This window comes from Pyxicephalus adspersus, chromosome 4 (assembly GCF_032062135.1).
Source record: "Pyxicephalus adspersus chromosome 4, UCB_Pads_2.0, whole genome shotgun sequence".
Taxonomy (NCBI): Eukaryota; Metazoa; Chordata; class Amphibia; order Anura; family Pyxicephalidae; genus Pyxicephalus; species Pyxicephalus adspersus.
Window position 1 is genome coordinate 151,659,836 of NC_092861.1, and position 20,005 is coordinate 151,679,840.

The following is a 20,005-nucleotide window of genomic DNA, read 5'->3' on the forward strand; positions in this document are numbered from 1 at the left end:
AGCTCAGAATGAGTGCTTCAGGGAGCTGGGACATCATTGTCATCCATGGATTGGCCACCACAGAGCCCAGAGCTGAACCCCATGGAGAGTCCTTTGGACGTGATGGAGAAGACTTTATGCAGCTCCGACTATCCCATGATCATAACAAGATCTCCCCACTTCATATTCGCCCAGGCCCCATCTTTTTCTAAAACTTATTTTAAACTAAAACCACCCCTCACTGCTTGATACACCAAACTCTAAATATCAACTTGTGCCCCCTTCAGGTACCTTTTGGTACTGTAAATGGTAACACGCGAAGCAAATAAACATACACATAGGGATTGAGGGAAATATATCGATAAGTTTAATTTTCTCTAGTAAGACAAGTATATTCTAATAAAAAAGGTGCAAATGAAAAGTACACTTTCAATTTAATTTAAGTCTTTTATCACTTTTTTTTTTTTTTTTAAACCGACAGACAAAATGAAGACACAGCAAAGCATCGCTCCCAAAAACATTTCTCCCAGCCGGATGTGACTTCTATGTACAGATCTGCTGGAGGAACCCAAATCTCATCCCAGGATTTCTCACTCAGTATTTTTTTTTAATTTTTATTCTTTTAGTACAATGTCGTCCTCTACATTTGAAATGTATATTAAGAAATACAAAAATATACAGGTTATTAACAAAATTATATTCTTCCCTTCTTGAATAATACTGCCATGGATTCTATTATTTTCAGTTATGTTCTCAATAAGTGCACAATAATTAGGATTTTGTCAGCATTGGTTAAAGCTAAATCTGTGACCCGCTCTACGGTCAGATCTTCCCATCGATCGCTCGTTGTGATTGGATGTTGCTGCAGCCATACCATTCATAAGTGCGCCAAAACCCTTCTAAATCATTTGTTTTATAAATTAGATATGAGTCTCTTAATAAATGTATTCACCCCATATTACACATGCATTCATCAAGTAAAACTTAATTTACTTCCAATGTGTACATTTCAGTTGGATGAATCTGGGGTGAAAATAATGAATGTTGAGAATGTTGAGGAACAATTATTGGGTAGAACTTTAGTAGAAAATTTTTAGGGACAAGGAAGGCAATTGTTCTAGTAATGTTCTATCCTAGGGTGACAACGTCCACTTATACTACATCTATAGGAAAGAAGTGTTGTCACCGTAGTACAGGAAGTAAGGACTAAAATTAAGACCACCCCTCCTTATCTTTGTAACACAATGAGCTCTATAATAAAACAGGAAATCTGACAGTCCCTTAAACATCCCCTGGTGGGAATATTCCACATCCATGTGTTTTATTAGCTGTAAATGATTCCCACCAGGGAATATTTGAGGGAATGTCAGTTACAGAGCCCATTGTATAGTGTTCTGTAGTCCTGGGAACAGTTTATTTAAGTTGGGCAGGCTTAAAGCAAAGAATGTCCTCGATTGCTTTCTTAATCCAACCTCCGCAGTCCCTTTTCTCCTTTTCTATGAACCTATTTTGTGTTTTATGCACGGCCTCTAGGGGGCGCATTATCACACAGATAGGGCTAACAGTACTCTGGAACTGGGCAGTGCCTGCACATCAATACACCACTCAGCACCACTCAGTCCTGGGGAAATGCCCACCCATTGCTGTGGCTGGCACTTCCTATAAAGTCGCAGGACCAGAACAATGCAGGAAACGGATATATATATATTTTAGAAAATCTAAGGGTGATGCTATAGGGACTGGGGGCGGGGCAGATAAAAGACTGGAGCATATAGGAAAAAAATTTGCTTTTTACATATAAATATTTTTTATAGATTTATACACTTTTGGAATTTTTTCCCCCACTTTCTGTGCCAGTGACCCCCTAGGAATTACTTCTATAAAGAAACAGGAAATAGGCATAAATCTTTCCTATGGGTACAGACAGCAAAATGATGGAAATCATACTCAGATCTGATACAGAATTTATCATCACATTCTACAATCCTTCCAACAGGACCGAGGAGTAACAAAACCTCTACACTTCTCCAATGAAAATGTTCCTTCAATCTACCCTCACACTCCTCGTATCTCTCCATGACATCACACCAAATCCATCATCATAAAACCCATTGGCATGGCTGCCCAGTCCTAATACTGCCAATCATACTGATGAACCGGACTGGGCATGCAACTGTTTTCTTTTTTTTTATTTATGAAAAAGTTTTCTTTTTTTTTACTTTTCTATTTCTTGCCTTTATAAAGGGGACAACTGTGCCAAAAACACAGAATTGGTTGATATGTAAAAAGAATTTAAAGGAAAAGTGAGTGTTGCCATCTTTGCTATTTAGTTAAAAAAGCCAATCATTTGAATAAAGTCCATTTTTTAATCGTCATATCCAAAATCCAACATGTTTCGGGGACTCAACATCTCCCTTCATCAGGGCTTGTAGACACAAAATTGTGAAATGCAAATATTTTAGCTGCACAGATATAATTTAAAAGACAAACTGGGTCTGTGTGGCATCTGTGTTGATCCGGTCAGCTTGTTGGCAGGACTGTACGGTGATCCTGCAAACAATTAGCCATTACAATCCCTGATGAAGTGGTGTTTAAACCCCCGAATTGTGTTGTATTTGCACTGTAAATGTTTTAAATATTTAACAAAAGATTGTGACATTCTTTTATTTTCCTTTTTTGTGTTGAAATCCAGCAGATGAATAGGGAGCTGTTTATGATATTGGGCAAAGAGCAATTTTTTACTATCTGAGATCCGGTGCTTCTCACGCGCTTCGCCTGTCTATGTGCGATTTAGCAATGGCTGCATGACATTTCTTAGGACAGTGGCCGTATAATGCCGATATGGTTCCTATATGAAGCCGATGCGGCAGGACAAAACAGGAGCACAACTGGAAGACCTGGATAAAGTGTTGTCACCCTCTAGATTAGAATTTAATTGTATTGGATCAGCCTATGAAATAACTTTATTTGTGTTCACCAGGTTTTCATTAAAGTTCTGCATTGGCCAGAAAAGTTCTAGGCTGCACAGCTCATACTGGAGCACATCAGCTGGAAACCCATATTAAGTCTATAGACCTCACATCTGATTCATTCGCTGCAACCTAATCCCCTAAAGGACGATTCATCCGTGGAATTCTCTTTCACATACACACACGGGGAACCTACGACCTAATCTCCCGATGAATTACATATATTTAATTCTCTTCCACATACACTGATATCTGAGAACCTATTCTCCTAATGAATAACACAATGAAATACCATATATGCACCAACGAAACTGACAATGTAATCTCCTAATAAATTAAATGTTCATATATCCAATATCTATATTTATATCCAATTCTCTGCCACATACACACAACATTGGCAACCAATAACCTAAACTCTCAATGAGTTATATAAAATTTCCTGCCATATACACACACCGGTAGCCAACATCTAATCTCCTAATGAATAATGCAATGATATTTGGGAAACCGACAAGCTAATCTTCTAGAGAATTACACATATGGAATTCTCTCACATACACACAGGAAGGTAATCTCACATACTAAATTTCTAGCTCTACTTACAAAATGACAAGCGTGCAATAAATCCCAGACCTTCAGCAATGAATGATAAAGCCAAAAATAAATTCACAAAAAAATATATATATATATATATAAAGGTTTAATAGAAATGTTTGCTGTCTGTATCTCCTTTGAAGAAACACCGCGTTTCAGAAACCTGGGAAGGTATCACCAGGAGGGGAAGTCTCCCAAGCTGGGGGTCACAGGCCATTGCCCTCCACTTGTAGTCTACATTTGCTCCAGGTCCTATAGACAACAATAGGAACTAGTAATAAAAGATCTGGATCACCGTCCTCTTCCAGTAATACACCAATTGGAGGATCAGAGCCAGAGATTGTCCGGATATCTATATATTGACTCATATAGATTATAGAGATTATAGATTATATAGATTCTATTTACTTTTCTTGACACCAAGGGGGGGGGGGGGGCAAGCAAATTAATAAATTAAGGTACTTTTATAATTAGAATTATCTTTTAAAGAAGTCCTTCTAAATTACTTAAATGGTTTAAGGTATATCTGTTGCCATTTGCTTATATAAATCGAAATCTGAATGAGCAAGTTTATTCGCCTCAGCCATAGACAATTTTGTAACAATTTTGTAAGCTTTCAATAGGCTTCTGATTAAAATAAATAAAGGGTCACCCACATTGTTTCAATCAATACCCATTCTCAAGTGACCAAACAATCAATGCCTAGGATGAGACAAGTCGAAAACATCCTCTGACTGCCAACAGCAATGGTTCTGATTAATTTGACTCCAATTTTATTTGTGTGAACAGAACAAAAACTGTTCAAGCCAAAGGTGACAGATTCCCTCAATGCCATGCCATGATTTAATAAAACTCTCTAAGAATGGAGAAGATAAACCATCATGGGGGAACTTCAGAGGTGATTCAGCAAACCTGGAATGAATTATTTGCTATTGGTTGGAAATGGTTTTACTCCTGGGTGAAATCTATTCTAGATTTGCTGGACCACCCAGGTTCTTCTATAATAATCTATCTTCTCCAGTCTTGGAGAGCTTTAATAAATCAGGCCCAATGTAAAAGTAAACAGAAAAGGCATCTGCTACTTCTACCCCCTCCATAAACCTGGATTCAGGTAAGGAGCTCTGGCCTTTCTGTTTCAGTAAATAATTTTATAATTGGAAGGAGAAATCTCAAAACTAGCAATTTGGAACTGCAGGCAATTATAAAATAATAATCAAATGCTACATCCACTTTCTTTAAAACCTTTGTACTTCGATGGGGAAGTTTGACCCTTGTGGTTGCATGTCTTAAATCATTAAGATTAAGTCAGCAAGATTAAGATTAAGTCAGCAAGAGAACAATGGACATTTCATGGGTTGAAGGGTGATGGGTGGAGGGGTCCATACAATTTTGTGTGTAAACAATTTCAAGACATGATCCTCCAGAAAAAGGTATTGTTGGCATTCTGTGTATCTATTTCACCCATGCCGAGGAGAGGAAAAACATGAAAACATTAAAAAGGATTAGTCTACCCAAAGCTAATAGTTTGGTTCAATGGCCACATTAACTTCTCATATGTTTCAGTGACAAGCTCAGCACACTTATATTCCCAGCAATGCCATAGAGAATTTTATTTATTTCCAATAGAGAATGGGAAGCAGAGCCAGGAGCTATGGTGTGGAGATCTTCTCCGGAGTTCTTGAGGATTCACACCCCCAATATTCCCATAGATGTTCAGTATCAGTTTGCATTGCTTGACCCTGTTGACTTTTTCTGTCTTTTTTTTTTTTTTTATCATGGTATGACTTGTACTCATATATGACCAGTGATCACAGTCTACAAATGGTATAACCTTCTACCAAAATATACAAAAAAAATTGTCTTTAGTATGGCTTAATGCATTGCATATTCCTTAACATTTAGATTATACAATGTTATTATTACACAATTCCCTCCTTTACCTGTCTCTATTTCTTCATATGTTCCTCTTACTATTAAACAATTCTCTTTACTCAGAAAGAAACGTACATCAACAATAAAACAATTTTCACCTATTTATATATTATTGCCACAGCAAGTACCATGATCCTTATTCCCCGTAAGAGACCCGCATCAAGCTAATTCATCATGAATTATTTAGAATTTGGATCCTAGGGGGGCAAAGTTTGTTTAATGAAAAGGTTGCAGCTTGCAAGGAGTCATATTTTGTATAACACTGGAAAAAAAATTGATTTGGAAGAATTATATGACTTGTGTTTGATAAGCCAAGCCCTAAAAAGAGCTTAAAGGTTTCCCACCAGGTCTGGTTACCCAATGGGCCATTGCAGTTGTGGCCAACAAGACCAATGTAATGCCTTGGAACTGCAGAGGTGGCTACTACAGAACATCCACTGAATTCCCATACGTGGGAAGAGTTCATGGTAGAGCTTCCAGTTGGTGCACACTTTGGATGTTTGCATGTCATCTAGCATTGAGTATTAAACTGTTCCATCTGGGTAAGTCAAACTTATTCCTAAACGCTGTGATTCACCAACTTCTTCTCTTATCCAAGATGATAAAAAAAGTTATCCTGATGTGCTTCTACTAGAGATAAAATACTTTTGGCACTCCTACGTACTTTCAAAATATCTGAAAAGTGCTGGCTGTGAGGCTGGGTCAAGAACCTCATGACGCATTGATTTTTTAACGATTACGAAACATAGTGCTTTTGTTGAGCCAGCTTGAATGTTAGCAAGTTGGACTCTGTGAAACAACATCTTTGATGCCAATACTAACCATGGCAACAGATGAGAGGCGAAAAAAGTGCATAACTTGTTGCAAACACACAGTGGTTTTTCTATATAAAGTTTCAGAAGATGGAATCCTGGAATTGCAAAGCGTGTCCTATACAAGGCTTAGGTTTATGCAGACTCAAAGAAAAGTACCCACTTGTATTATTTGCAGCTGCGGTTTCCGGAAAGAAATTTAATCTACAAAAAAAAAAAGCTAGATTAAAAATTTGCAACTTTTATTTAGTTCCATGAACCAGGTGTCATGTCCCACAAAGCTTTCCAAACATCCTTGTTGGACTGCAAAAATGGGCCTGCCATCTCTAACTTTGGAAACTTCCATTTTTTTTAACTTTATGCAAAAACGTTTGTGTCTCTGCCCAAAAACCATTATTTTTGAAATGTTGGACAGTGCAAAAATATTGGCACTTGTAAAGTTTTGACCCGTCTGTATACATACTGCTGCTGGGCCTTTCCAAATAATTGCAGACATGGACCCGAGCCTTTAACCAGGCATGAAATGAATCCATAGAGGCACTTCAAGAAGCTTGACATCCAAGCCATGGTGGGAATGATCTCAGTCACAAAGAGGTAAAGTGTTTTCTTCCACAAGGAAACTCCAACTTTTCCTGTGACCTCGAATCATCTTCCATTTTCGTTCTGTTCCATTTGACCGTCTCTACCAGCGGCTTCTTAATAATTTAGTTTAGTAACCGCTCTCTCTCTGCTCGTGTCCAGGATTTGGTTTCCAGAGCGTTTGCGGTTCCTCTTGAGTTTGGATAAGTCTTTATCGAATACTTCTCCAGATCGTAACGCCGACACCAAATCATCGAATTCGCCTCCTTCCTCAGATATGCTGCCGGCCTGGGACTTCTTCAGCCGTCTCTCTTTCTCACGCTGCTCTTTAAGCTGCAACAATAATAAAAAAAAAAAGGTTTTATAGCTGTTACAATGTATCATCTGAAACAATAAATCGTGTTATCTGACCAATCACTTGTAAACTCTTCAATCTTCCGCCTTGTCCTAGAGATAACAGGAACATCGGCTTTTAATGATCGTAAATCAGGAAGCTTAGGGGGTAAAATGTGAAGTTTCCAAGCTTGTTAAGAACGGATTTTAAAAATGATTTATCACCTTGTTGCTTGTACTAGATTACAAATTGCACCCATTAATCAAACCAGTTTGGAAGGGTTTACTGAAAAGAGACCAAGGGGATTCATTTTACAAATATAGGTATAAGGTCCCTCGGGGGTTTACTAAAAAAAAAAAAAAAAAAGGTTGACCACTTTACACTTGGGTTTAGTTTTGTGTGTCCCAGCCAGGTTTTCTGTGTTCCAGCAGATGTGCTATGGTTGGGGGATGGGTAGGAGCTATAGACTCTACAGTGATGTGCACAGAGTTGTAGTTTTAGGGCAATTATTATTATTATTATTATTATTAATAAACAGGATTTATATAGCACCAACATATTACGCAGCGCTGTACATTAAATAGGGGTTGCAAATGACAGACAGATACAGACAGTGACACAGGAGGAGGAGAGGACCCTGCCCCGAAGAGCTCACAATCTAGGAGGTGGGGGAAGTATCACACAATAGGAGGGGGAGATATGGTATGGTGAGTGAGTAGTGGGGGTTTAGGAGACAGAAAAAGACGGGTAGGTGAGGTTGAAGCGTTGGGTTTTAAGGGCTCTTTTAAATGAGCAGAAAGTAGGAGCAAGCCGAATAGGACGAGGAAGACCATTCCAGAGAGTGGGGGCAGCTCTAGAAAAGTCTGGGAGGCAATGGAAAGGGCAATGGAAATTACTAGAGAAAAAGCACAGAAGACTAAAAAGAAAATAGTTTTTTAAAGAAGAACTAAAGTTCTGACTGGCAGTTATTGCGTAAAGGAACAGGCGATGTCCCATGTTCATGCACATGCAGTGTTAGTTGTTGGGATGCCCGCCACGTGCAAACTTCCCCTTTGGTTGACGGGACTTGTCAGAGAACTTCTGCACGCCTATGCGGGGGTTACGTCATGCCAGCCCAATTAAACATGATGGCTGAAGATTGGAATGGGGGAAAGAAGAAGGAAGAATATGGCGGCACCCACAATGGACCGGGGTCACATCAGTATACATAGGGTTTAGGTCCTCTTTAAAGATTCCCTAAACCATTCGAAAAAAATAAATACAGCCACTGCTGGTCTTATTCCTAAAAATTCTAGCTGCATGGCTTTCATGTGTTCTTTCCTGCTTTATTACATTGATCAGGAACATGTCAAAAGATAATGAACCTTTCCTTTCTCTGTCTCGATCTGCATCTAATCTATAGAAGTAGGGATGAGCGAGAATGCCTCAGGCATTCTTGCGAAAATTTCCTCGCAGTTCCGATGGGACCGCAAAATCTCGGCAAAATTTCACTAAACCATCGGAAATCACTATAGGAGGATTATTACGGCTGCATTTATAAATACAGCCGTGGGAATTCCCCTGTCAGGGAGAAATCCCCAGGCAAACCCTCATTCTGACCTGTAGTGCCCGGGGATCTCTCACTGGGAGGAGGATTCTCACAGCTCTATTTATAAATGCAGCCACGATACTCCTCCTCTCAGAGTGAGTCATGCGGCTTGCGTTTATGAATTAACGCGGCCGTGGGAAAAATCAGAGGATTTTTCCCACGCTGCATTCATTCATGATCAGCCACCTGTGAGACTCATACTGTGTTCCTGGAGAAACCCTGATTGCTGTTGCCACCTTGTAGTATGTGTTCCTGGATGGAGTTTCTCTATCCAGGAACACAGGACTCCTGTGTTCTTGGATATAGAAACTCTATCCAAGAACACACACAACTAGTAAGGGGCTGCAAGAGCAATCAGGGGAGCAGAGCTGACAGCTCCCCCGATTGGTCTTGCAGGTCCCAAAATCTTGGTCTCGCCGGCTAAATTTCCAAAGGCCGTTCTCGCCTACATGTTTGGTAAGCAAGAGCGGCCCAATTCGCCGCAAGACCGAATTTATTAAATTTGTTCACTCATCCCTATAAAGAAGCCAGATGTATGGACACAGTAGGCATGTTTACCATAGAAATACAGACTGTTCACTTAGCAAAGTTGGTTTTCTACTTGCAAAGGATACTTCACTCAATTCAGCGAATGAGATGAAGCTTCACTGACTTCAACCATCCAATAATGTGCAAGCATGTTTTTCCCTTGCATGAGATTGGTGGTGACTTGTGCAATAACACATCTTTCCTTCCTGATGGCCCGTGAAATATGTGAAAAGGCTGAGCTGCTCAAAAGTAGTATCAGCTTTGGTTGCAGAGAAAACCTGGCATTCCCGACTTACCTTCCGTGTGCCAGGCATGGACAATTAAAACGGCAGAGGTTCGTTGCTAGGCAGAAGAATAAAGAAATATGGTGGCACCCTGTGGGGGAGCACAGTTGGGTAAGTGCCAAAGGGTTTTGTTCCATTTTAACGTAAAACCACGCGTCATAGTAAATGTAACCAGCTTTTTAAAATTATGGTCCTTTTGGGGATAGTCAAACAGCGACTCTTTATCAGGGCTGAAGGAAATGTCAGAACTTTAATGGACTCATTACATCTATCGCACCAAACTCTGCAGTATAAATTTCTTTGATTTACGTGTCTTCATTACAATAGAAGAGTTTTAGGGTTTGGACTCACCATGGCCTCCATGCGTGCCCTGCGCTCCTCTTCCTCCTTCTTCTTCCTCATGTTCTCCAGATCTTGTTTGGCCTCAGTAAAGGATTGCAAGAAAGTGTCAAATATGCCAAAGAACTCATCCGGCTGCATTTTGCCATCTGCTTCACCGAAATGCTTCATGGCTTTGGAAAACTAAGGAAAAGAAAAGATTGAGTTTGATCAGCGGGGCTTTACAGGGAGATCCTAAATGACATTTTATGTCATCCATTAAAGACATGAGATGAAAACAAGAGTTCAATGGTTCTTTTATCTTCCTGTGTGCATGGGTAGCTTAAAGTGAAAATATTCACCTTTCCGGTGGCTCACGTGTCCTCTCGCTGTAGCCTTTGTCAGCTCCTTCAAGATGTCCTGCAATACCGCAAGCCTGTGGCCCCAAAGTGCACTCTAACCCAACCTTTCCCCCAAACCTTTCAAGCCTTGAAATAACTTTCAGGTCTTCAGGAACCCCTCCTATAAATATTATATCCACACATCACAGTATATTAGTGTGGTGGTCAGTGGGAAGAATTCCTCTTACATTGCTGGCCATTGGGAAGAATGTCACCATTACAGATAGCCAAAAAAATCATTGGGGTCACTTGAGCAATGAGCCTGGGTGTTCATTGAGCTCATTGCCCTGTTATGCAGCAAATTGATGACCTCAACTCCAACTTTATACACACGTCAAATGATAGCTTGAGTATAGGGGTCCCCCAATGTCTTGGTGGATTGGTGAACGACGGCCAGCAATAACCACTCTGTCCTTTGCAGCGCTGTGTCCCAGGTTACAATCTCAGCCAGGACAATATCTGCATGGAGTTTGCAGGTTCTCCCTGTGTTTGCGTGGGTTTCTTCCGGGTACTCCGGGTTCCTCCCACATTCCAAAAACATGCGGTTCGGTTAATTGGCTCCCCCCATAAATTTATCTTAGACTGTGGTAATGACATATGACTATAGTAGGGACATTAGACTGTGAGCTACTGTGAAGGACAGTTAGTGACGAGACTATGGACTTTGTACAGCGCTGTGTAATATGTTGGCGCTATATAAATTATACTTAATATTTGAACTTATATGAAGCTGTTCAGTTATTTTTGCTGGAAGTTTTCTGATCACACGTGAGCAGCACCACACGGGCCCATGGAGATCATCATCCAATGTGCTTGGCTGAACGGATCGGGTTTTGCTGATTATCCCTACACATTTTGCCCTGAGCTGCACAACAGAGGAGAAGGAAGATTAATCATCATGGAGTCAGAAGCTGGAAGATTTTTATGGGTTCTAATTCCTGCTCAGATCTGCTTCTATTCCCCGCTGACCCCATTGACCAGCCAATCTCCTGTGTAAACCTTCTTATCTTATCTCAGCTGTCAGAGTGTTAAGTAGCAATAGAAAGGCCCAGGATTACCCTGCAGCCTGCTTCCCCCATTACCCTACTTGCCATTAATTACCCCTTACAACCTGACCTCCGACCCCGGACAAGTCACAGTGTCAAGCAAACATAATTCAAGGGGATTCTCTCATTTGTAAAACATTTCCTATGGGAAGATAGAACAATATAAGCAAATTAAAAAGTCCGGATTGGTTAAACAATTATTCAGCCAATGCGAAATAATAATTTTCTTCTGAACGCTGATTTTCTGTGGGGGACAAATTTTCTGTAATTGCCAAGTTTTTAAAAAGATAAAACACAGGGAAGTGTTCATGTATTGCAGAGCTGTATTGATCATGGTTTTATCACTTGATATATATATTCAAATTACAAATCCTAAAACAATAGGAGGCTCTGAACTCTGTTCAGGCTCCTGTGCTTTGCCTTCAAATCCCCCCATAGCTCTTGTCCCACCTACCTACCTGATACACAAATCCCTCCACAACTCTTGTCCCACCTACTTTTCTGTCCTGATAGAAAAATCCCCCCCTAGTCGCTCTCTTTGCTCCTCCAATGACCTACTAATGACTTCCTCACTCATAACCTCCTCGCATGCACAGCTCCAAGACTTTTCTAGAGCTGCCCCGACTCTCTAGAATGGTCTCCTCGTCCTATTCAGCTTGCTCCTACTTTCTGCTCATTTAAAACCCAACGCTTCAACTTCACCGACCCATCTTCTTCTATCCCCTAAACCCTCACTACTTCCCAGCATTCCATATCCCCCTCCTATTGTGTGATACTTCCCCCACCTCCTAGATTGTAAGCTCTTCAGGGCAGGGTCCTCTCCTCCTCCTGTGTCACTGTCTGTATCTGTCTGTCATTTGCAGCCCCTATTTAATGTACAGCGCTGCATAATATGTTGGCGCTACATAAATACAATAAATAATAATAATTTAGTCTAATGATCACATTCAGTATTTGTAATGAAAGAGAGAAGGGAAAATATTAGTTCTGTATCTATGGGTATCACTTAAGGCTTACTATGTGTGTTTCACTAGAGTGATGATCAGATATATTATTAGCCCTGGTGAAGGGGCACTAATCCCTGAAACGTGGAGGCTCAGAATAAAGTCTTAATATTAATAAAAAGTTCTGCATTGAGTCTGCACTGGTTAGGAGCCTCAGGTAATACAGCTGTCCCTAGACTCTGGAAACAAACACACATTCATGAGCTTAAAAACGTAATGTTTTTTTATGAATTTTCATGTATACGTCATATAACCCAATCAGACATCCACTATGAATGGTCTAGACCGGAGATTCCCAACCAGGGTTCCTCCGGAGGGCGCTAGGGATTCCATGAGCAATGAGCCGTTTGCACTTCTCAGGCAAGTGACCCCAATGATCTTTTGGCTATCTGTAAGGGCGACATCCTTCCCAATGTCCAGCAATTTCTCCATTCACCGTTAGTTGTCCCACAGACTACAAAAGTGAAAAAGCTTCCCATAAATCCCGGCGTGGCAACCCAATTCTCCCCCTCGGGCTCTGGATGGAATCAAAGGGCCGCAGCAGCAGATTCTGTACACACAGGGCTCTTTCAACCGTCAGAATAGATTTAATTGCTAAACAATCGCCCCATTTAACAGACAGAGCGCGTATTGACGGGACGACCAGAGGAGCCAACCGGCCCTCTCCTACCCTGCCCTGAATCCCCCAACACTGAGTGTGAATATATGAACAATGTGTGAATAATAAAGACTTACTGCATGATATGTGCGATGATTGCATAGGACGGGACAGAGGGATAGGAAAATAAATCTAGAAACACGCATGCTTGTCAGACATATGTATGGTAATAATATTAGTGTGAAACTGTGGGGGAAATTAGAGTGTCAGCTCCTCTGTACAGAGACTGATAGGACTGGCTCAGTGTTCTATGTACAGCACTGCAGTATATGTCAGAGCTATATAAATGTATAATAATAGTGTGTGACTGTGGGGGGAAATTAGAGTGTCAGCTCCTCTGTATAGAGACTGATAGGACTGGCTCAGTGTTCTTTGTACAGCACTGCGGTATATGACAGAGCTATATAAATGTATAATAATAGTGTGTGACTGTGGGGGGACATTAGAGTGTCAGCTCCTCTGTACAGAGACTGATTGACTGTGGGGGGACATTAGAGTGTCAGCTCCTCTGTACAGAGACTGATGGGACTGGCTCAGCGATCTCTGTACAGCACTGCGGTATATGTCAGAGCTATAAATGTGTAGGAATGAGAGGGGGACATTGGAGACCCAATCCATCTCTTTGATGACATTTACATAAAAATCCACAATCTATCATATATACTATAGGGGAAGAATCAGTAACCGGGCATCTTGGTGCATGCAATATCCTGGTCCCTTTAGGCTATCTTCCCAATGACTGTTAGCAAGCAGAATGTGATCATCTTAATGTCTTCCAAATTCTATGGGCTCCTTTAGAGACATTGGAGAGGATACACTTTTTTTCAGTGAAGCTGGGTGATCCAGCAAACCTGGAATGGATCTGGTCCAGGATTCAAAACATTTTCTAGCAAATAACTAATGACTTTTAAGAAATCCATTCCAGGTTTGCTGGATCAACCAGCTTCACTAATAAAAGTGTATCCTCTCCAGCCTTTGGGAGCTTTCATAAATTAGGCCCAATGAATGATTCCAGCTGTACGGATGGGGAGTACGGAATGAAGGGTCGTACCTTATCCCTGGCCTCGCTCAGAAGGTCCTCTAGTTCCGAAAAGCTGAAACTGGCCACGGTGATGAAGTCGCCCATCACTGGCACAAATCGGTCTCCGGCCTCCCGGTAGTGACGCTTCTGGTACTCCAATTCCTGCCAAATGAAGAAAAGATTAATTCCAATGGAAAAGTACCGGATATGACAATAAAGAATCACATCAATGTGCATTTTATGTTTAATATAGAGAGAGTGGTGTGGCCATTGATACCCCAAAGTTACTCGGGAACCTTCCATCAAATAACGGAGGTCAGGTGTCCCCAGTGAGGGGTCCTGCTAATTCTCCAGCATACAAATACATTGCAGACAATTGTTCTCTCCCAGCCTTGTGGTCACAGTTTGGTGAAGACCCTTTTCTGTTCCCCCATGACTGTGCCCCGGGGTACAAAACCAGCTCCATAAAGACAAAGGGGCACCAGTTTGGTGAGGAGGAACCCGGGTGTCCTGCACAAAGCCCTGACCTCATCCCTACTGAACACCATTGGGATGAATTGGAATGGTGAGAGGGATCTTCTCATCCACCATCAGCACATGACCTCACCAATTGGGGCAAATCCTATGGATAACTATCCTAGAACCAAAGAGGACCATCTCCATATCAATACCCATCGTTTTACAATGGTGCCTATGTCCAGCAAGCATATATATGTGTGATGGCCAGGTATCCATAAATTCTCATCCATAAATTGTATCCCAACACTAATTAGGAAAGAAAAGACAGAGCAATTAACTGAGCCAATGAGAGCTCCCTCTAGTGGCTATTCTATGGATCCCTAATACTTAGAAAACAGGAACAGTCTTGCTCGTTAGGCTGGTCAGTATTTTTGTTCTGCGTTGTACCGCTCATTATATTTTTATCCAACACAAAAACTGGTGATGACAATGTGACCCCCAAACGCTGCCCTAGAGCAGATCTTAACACACGATCACTTGTTAAATTTACCAACCCCCTTCCCTAACACGAATGTCATGCCGACTTAATTAACATCAAATTAAACTCCAGCCTGGTTTTCCCTGTGATTCTAATGACTTCATGCAGCCGCTCCGGGGACTGGATGGAATAACAGCTTGTGGTTTACCTTAATGAACAATCAGATGTGAATTACTGAGATGAAGAATCACAAGCGGAAAAAGACGAATTTTAAGTTCCGAGTCCGAAAAAGAAGACCGAAGAAAATTATAAATTAGGAGTTGTTCAGAGCTCGGCTCCCACATCTGCCGCCATGATGTATGGAAATAGGTGGCCACAGACATATAAGAAACATAATACTTTGTATTCCTCTGACGTGAACCACAGATTCATCATACAAATTTCCTTTTTATAAAATACACAAGGAAACTTGGAAGATCAATGCTAAAAAGAAAATGTTCATCTCATTCTTCACAAGTCCTTGATCCGTAATACCCAAATTATCTAGCTGACCCTTCCCATTACTCTTACCCAGATCCCACGCCTGGAATCTGCTCTATGTGTTGCAGTATTACGCGTTTTACCACCCTTATCCCAATGCAAGATCATGGAGCAGCTTGTTGCAATGCTGTTTTTGTAAATGACACCACAATGCACCGTGCCAGTGCACCATGGTACAATGTGAACCATTTGTTGAAAGCCCATTTGTGCCACATGTTCATTTTTAAATACCACCCGAAATGCTTACCTATGGGTATAAGTAAAATTAATTGCCATGCCACATCTCAAGAGCAATGGTACCATCCCTTCCTTATCTCTGGATAGGGAAGGGATTCTTCACTGAAATCGGCTCCCTCAGGAAGTAGTTTCAGCAAGTTCGATAGATTGCTTTAGGAAAAATCTGGATGATCTCTAGAAGCACAGAATATAACTGGGGATTAAAGCTTTAAAGTAAAGATAACAGAGACTGCTGATCCAGGGAACATTCAATTGCCTCATGGGATCAGGAAGGAATTTATTTCCTCTGTTGGAGCAAATTGTACCGGGGTTTTTGTTTGCCTTCCTCTGGACCAACTATGTCCATAGGGTTTATACCTGGGATATGTTTATTTCACTAGTGGTTGAACTTGATTGACTTATGTCTTTTCTTTACCTGACTATATGCAATAAAATAAATTAAACAGGCTTTTTAAGCATAACAAAATATTAATTTAACAAAATAACATAACAAATAAAATGTACACATTTATTTTATTTTAAATATCATTATAGCTATGTGCACAAATAACTTTTGTTATACAGGATACATAACACCCATCTTATAATACGTTACACATCCTCAGTATGATCCATTTTTTTTAGAAACCTCCAAGCGCAAAGCATTTTGCGGTATTAAATCAGCTTCTTCAAGAGCACATTATCTCTGGAGGTATCATGCAACTATTCATAGAAAAAAACATACAAAAACATTACTTGCCTATCTATCCCAAACAATTCTCAGGGAAGAGGACAAACCAGAGCCAACATCAAGGGAGAAGGAAAAGATCCAGGAACCAGGCACATACTAATCTTGAAGTAATTGTGGATTCACAGAAGCCAAACATAATTGCTTCTTGGAACTGTTGGCACTTCCTATGACTTTTGTGGATCCACCATAACCTGCATGATTCCTCCAAAGATAATGTGCTCCTGACAAAGTGAATTTAATTCTGCGAAATGCGTTGGGTATGGAAGTTTCTAAGAAATGAATCATGCTAGCTATGTTGATGTTTAAAGTGAATAGATGGTTACCTTCCCGTGTGCATATCCTTTCCCTTTGCCTAACTTTAATCTCTAGACAAGCAGTTTGTTCCGGCATTTTCTGGTCTTTATGAAATGACTGAAAACTGATATACAAGCAATATCTGAGAGTTGTGTTTATCTGGTGCAGGAAATGAAGATGTATGGGAAGCAGAAACATTCACCACTACACTTCCCCTTATAGCAAAATAAAAAAGGTGCTGTTAGAAAAAAATATAAAAAATATAACGGGTTACTGAACGTTACCAATTTCACCTCAATATCTAAAAAAAAAAAGAGAAAGAGCATAGCTCCCCTATAAATGGGTCCTGGATTGGAGAATGGAAGGGTAATGCTGAGAATGACATAAGAAAGTACTGGGAATGATGCAGAATCATAAAAGTAGGGACACTACTGGGTATGGCAAAGATTTTATTGGTGCGGGATTATGCTGGGATTGGCATAGGAAAGTACTGGGAATGAAAAAGTATATTACTGGAAATGATGAAGGATAATCCTGGGAATAATGCAAAATAACACTGGGAGTTGAAGGATAATAAAAGTGCAAGATAATACTGGGAATGGTATTGGAAAGTAACAGGAATGACACAGGATAGTATTGGGAATGATGCAGGATAATATTGGTGCAGAATAATACTGGGAATAAAAAAATGATAGTACAGTAAATAATGCAGGATTATCATGCGAATAATGCAGAATAATATTAGTTATGACACATAATAATTAGAATTCTGTCTGGTAGTAATAATAATGCAGGATATTACTAGGAATGGTGCAAGATAATACTTGGAATGATGAAGGGTAATTCTAGGAATAATGTAGACACAGGATAATACTGGGAATAGTGCAGGTTAATAATACTGCAGGAAAGGCATAGGAAAGTACTGGGAATGAAACAGTATAATACTGGAACTAGTGCAGGAAAATACTGAGAATGATGAAGGATAATAATAATGCAAGATATTACTAGGAATGGTGCAGAATATTACTGGAAATTGTGCAGAATGATAATGGTAATGACAAAGGATAATATTGGGAATGACACATGAAGGTACTGGGAATAAAAATGGTATAATACCGGGAATAGTGCATAATAATATTGATGCAGGTTATTACTAGAAATGGTGCAAGATAATACTAGGATAACACTGGGAATAGTACAGGGTAATAGTGCTGCAGGATAACACTGGGAATGATGCAGAAAAATAATGTTAATAGCACAAGATAATACTGGGAATTGTGCATGATAATAAGGATGCAGAATAATATCAGGAATACTGCAGAACAACTGGGAATGGTCACGCTAATATTGGTACAGAATATTACTAAGAACAGTACAGGATAAAAATGCTGCAAAATAATATTGGGAATGAAATAGAAAGGTTTGGGAATAACACAGGATAATACTATAAATAGCACAGGATAATATTTGTAATGGTGCAGAATAACATTGGGAATGATGCAGAATAATACTCGCAATGGCGCAGTTAAATACTGAGCATGACGCAAGATAATGACATAGAGGATCATTGATATTTTTTGCTTCCATGGAATAAAATAAACTGCATCCAAGTAATATAATGGACGGATTGGCTGTATAGAGGACAATGGTCTCCTTGTATTATAGGAAAGTGAAAGTCCTTTGGAGGGTGGTGGGGGGGGCGCCATGAATAAAAGCCGTACACACAGCTCACAGACTAGGTGGGCCTAATACCACTTTAATTTGTTCTGGATGTTTGCATTTCTTCACGCTGCAAGCCACACACACCCCAGTGGCTCATTAATTGATCTGCTGCTCGTTCAGCTCGGATTTGCGGCTCATAATGAAGTCATTCTTTTTTCTGTCTGATGATCGGGAGTTTTTACCAGTTATTATAACTCAATTATGGGGGGAGGGGGTCAAAGCTTCCATTTCACTGTGATAATTGAGGCAAAGTCTGATGCGTTTCGCCCCGTAGCCTTGCCTCAGACGCCTGGGTACAAGAATACTAAATTCTCCCAGTTTAGGGTTTACAATGCTGGCCATTGACAGGACAAGGCTGGCTGGGAACTGGGGAGGTGAAACTCTCCAACCGCCATCCAGTTCCTTGGGGCCTGAGAAGATCATTTCTACAAAAGCCTCCAAAATACAAGAAAGTAGAAGCGTGACCACATCACATCTCTGGACTGCACATACATCAGCAATTCATCCCTCCAGCGCATGAATTTATCCAACCTTCCCAACACTCCTCTTCGGCTGCCTCTCTTTGTAGTTCTCTTCATTGGCTTCCATTTCAACTTACAATCAAATTCATCTCCTGTGCTTTGCCTTCAAATCCCTCCACTTACTTTTCTGACCTGATAAAAAAATCCCCCCCTAGCCGCTCTCTTCGGTCCTCCAACGACCTACTAATGACTTCCTCACTCATAACCTCATTACATGCATGGCTCCAAGACTTTTCTACAGCTGCCCCGACTCTCTGGAATGGTCTCCTCGTCCTATTCGGCTTGCTCCTACTTTCTGCTCATTGAAAAGATCCCTCAAAACCCAACGCTTAACCCTCACCTACCCGTCTTCTTCTGTCTCCTAAACTCTCACTATTTTCCATCACTCCATATCCCCCCTCTTAATGTGTGTACTTCCCCCACCTCCTAGATTGTAAGCTCTTTGGGTCAGGATCCTCTCCTCCTCCTGTGTCACTGTCTGTATCTGTCTGTCATTTGCAAACCCTATTTATTTTACAGCGCTGTGTTATATGTTGGCACTATATAAAAACTATTATTAATAATAATAATAATAATAATAATATTATTAAAAATAATAATAATAATAACAATAATATTAATAACTGAATGAACACTGGGCTGTGCTGGAAATTTTAATGCAAAGTATTTTTTTAACTCCCATGAATGGGTCAGTCCACCCAAAGTGAATATTTAGTAATTTGTTCAGTGTCATCTGGTGCACACGGGACAATTCTACCTTATAGATCCCATTCAAAGCCAATAAAATATTCAGAGGTTTTGCAGCAGACCATTTTCGGACTGTTCATGCAATCTGCGAATACACAGACAAGCTAGGCCGGTACAGGTAGGAATGAGATATTCCAATAGACATGGCAGGAATGGGTTGGGTGCCTGTCATAGGGAATGCTTGAATTCCTATCAAGTCTAAAGTCACATTACAAGCAAAAAAAATA

At 40.4% G+C, this 20,005-nt stretch overlaps 1 protein-coding gene across 1 annotated transcript in view; it reads right to left on the reverse strand.

The window, feature by feature from the left end:
- Nucleotides 1-323: 323 nt before the first annotated feature.
- Nucleotides 324-20,005, reverse strand: part of DAAM2 (dishevelled associated activator of morphogenesis 2) — a 135,631-nt gene continuing 115,949 nt past the window's right edge. Inside the window, exons 24-26 of the mRNA XM_072410001.1 lie at nt 14,081-14,212; nt 9,954-10,124; nt 324-7,201 (exon numbers count right to left, since the gene is read on the reverse strand). Of these exons, the coding sequence (XP_072266102.1) occupies nt 6,986-7,201; nt 9,954-10,124; nt 14,081-14,212 (519 nt within the window). The 3' untranslated portion in view covers nt 324-6,985. The remainder of the gene's footprint in view (nt 7,202-9,953; nt 10,125-14,080; nt 14,213-20,005) is intronic.